Source organism: Limulus polyphemus, unplaced genomic scaffold (genome assembly GCF_000517525.1).
Source record: "Limulus polyphemus unplaced genomic scaffold, Limulus_polyphemus-2.1.2 Scaffold83738, whole genome shotgun sequence".
In the NCBI taxonomy this organism is placed as follows: Eukaryota; Metazoa; Arthropoda; class Merostomata; order Xiphosura; family Limulidae; genus Limulus; species Limulus polyphemus.
The window spans coordinates 1-1,327 of NW_013749334.1; the positions used below are offsets into that span (position 1 = coordinate 1).

At 41.4% G+C, this 1,327-nt stretch overlaps 1 protein-coding gene across 1 annotated transcript; it reads left to right on the forward strand.

Annotated features, from left to right (window-relative positions):
- Positions 1-7: 7 nt before the first annotated feature.
- LOC106477837 (ATP-dependent DNA helicase PIF1-like) lies at positions 8-1,156 on the forward strand. Its single transcript, XM_013938361.1, has one exon. It carries the CDS (start codon positions 8-10, stop codon positions 1,154-1,156), a length of 1,149 nt encoding a protein of 382 aa, XP_013793815.1.
- Positions 1,157-1,327: the final 171 nt, after the last annotated feature.

Below are 1,327 nucleotides of genomic sequence, written 5' to 3' on the forward strand. Positions count from 1 at the left end.
ATCGCACATGGCTGAAGATATTTTCCGTCGAATACGCAAGGAAAATTCAAAGATGAACATGAATTTCACAGCAGAAATCTACAATGAAGCGTTGATAATGATTGAAGATTTGTGCTTAGAAATCGCGAATAAAGTTCTCAATCAATTGGGAATGCCATCACCGAATCGATCTGCTGCTGCTTCGTTCGATGTAGAATTGTGTCGTGAACAAAATTACAACACGGGTGATCTTTTGTCGTATGTGCAATCAAATATTCCTAAGCTAACGCTTGAGCAAAAAGGCATTTACGATCAAATAATGCAAACTGTCAATAACGGGGTTGGAGAAATCTTCTTCTTAGATGCGCCAGGAGGAACTGGTAAAACCTTCCTAATTAGATTGATTCTGGCAGCAATTCGATTCCAAAATGACATAGCCTTAGCTCTTGCGTCGTCCGAAATAGCTGCGACATTGCTACCAGGTGGAAGAACTGCTCATTCCGCTTTGAAATTGCCATTGAACCTGCAATTCATTGAAACTCCCACGTGCAACATTTCCAAAGCATCCGGCATGGGAAAAGTATTGCAGAAATGCAAACTTATTGTTTGGGATGAATGCACAATGGCGTACAAAAAATCGCTCGAGGCTCTTGATCGATCATTGCAAGATTTGCGTGGAAACATCAGACCATTTGGGGATGCATTAATATTGCTTGCAGGAGATTTCAGGCAAACATTACCTGTAATTCCTCGATCGACACCAGAGGACGAAATAAATGCTTGCCTGAAATACTCTACTTTGTGGCGACACGTAAATACGTTAAAATTAACTACAAATATGCGTGTCCAGCTGCAAAACGATCGATCAGCTGAGATATTCTCACATCAATTGCTGGAAATTGGGAACGGAAAGGTGCTGGTTGATCTGACCTCAGGACGAGTTTCATTGCCTCATAGCTTCTGCAATTTAGTGACGTCAAAAGAAGAATTGGTTGAAAAAGTATTTCCCAATATTCAAACCAATTATAAGAATCACGATTGGCTGAGTGAACGAGCTATTCTTGCGGCCAAGAACAAAGACGTCTACGAACTTAACAATATTATTCAGTCTAACATTCAAAGCGAGGCAGTCACATACAAGTCCGTCGACACTGTTGTGGAAGCAGATGAGGGGTAATTATCCAACAGAATTTTTGAATTCACTTGATCTGCCAGGGATGCCACCGCACGTACTGCAATTGAAAATCGGCGAGCCAATTATCATGTTGCGAAATATCAACCAGCCAAAGCTATGCAACGGCACGCGGCTTGCAGTAAAAAAATTAATGAGCAGCGTCGTAGAAGCAAC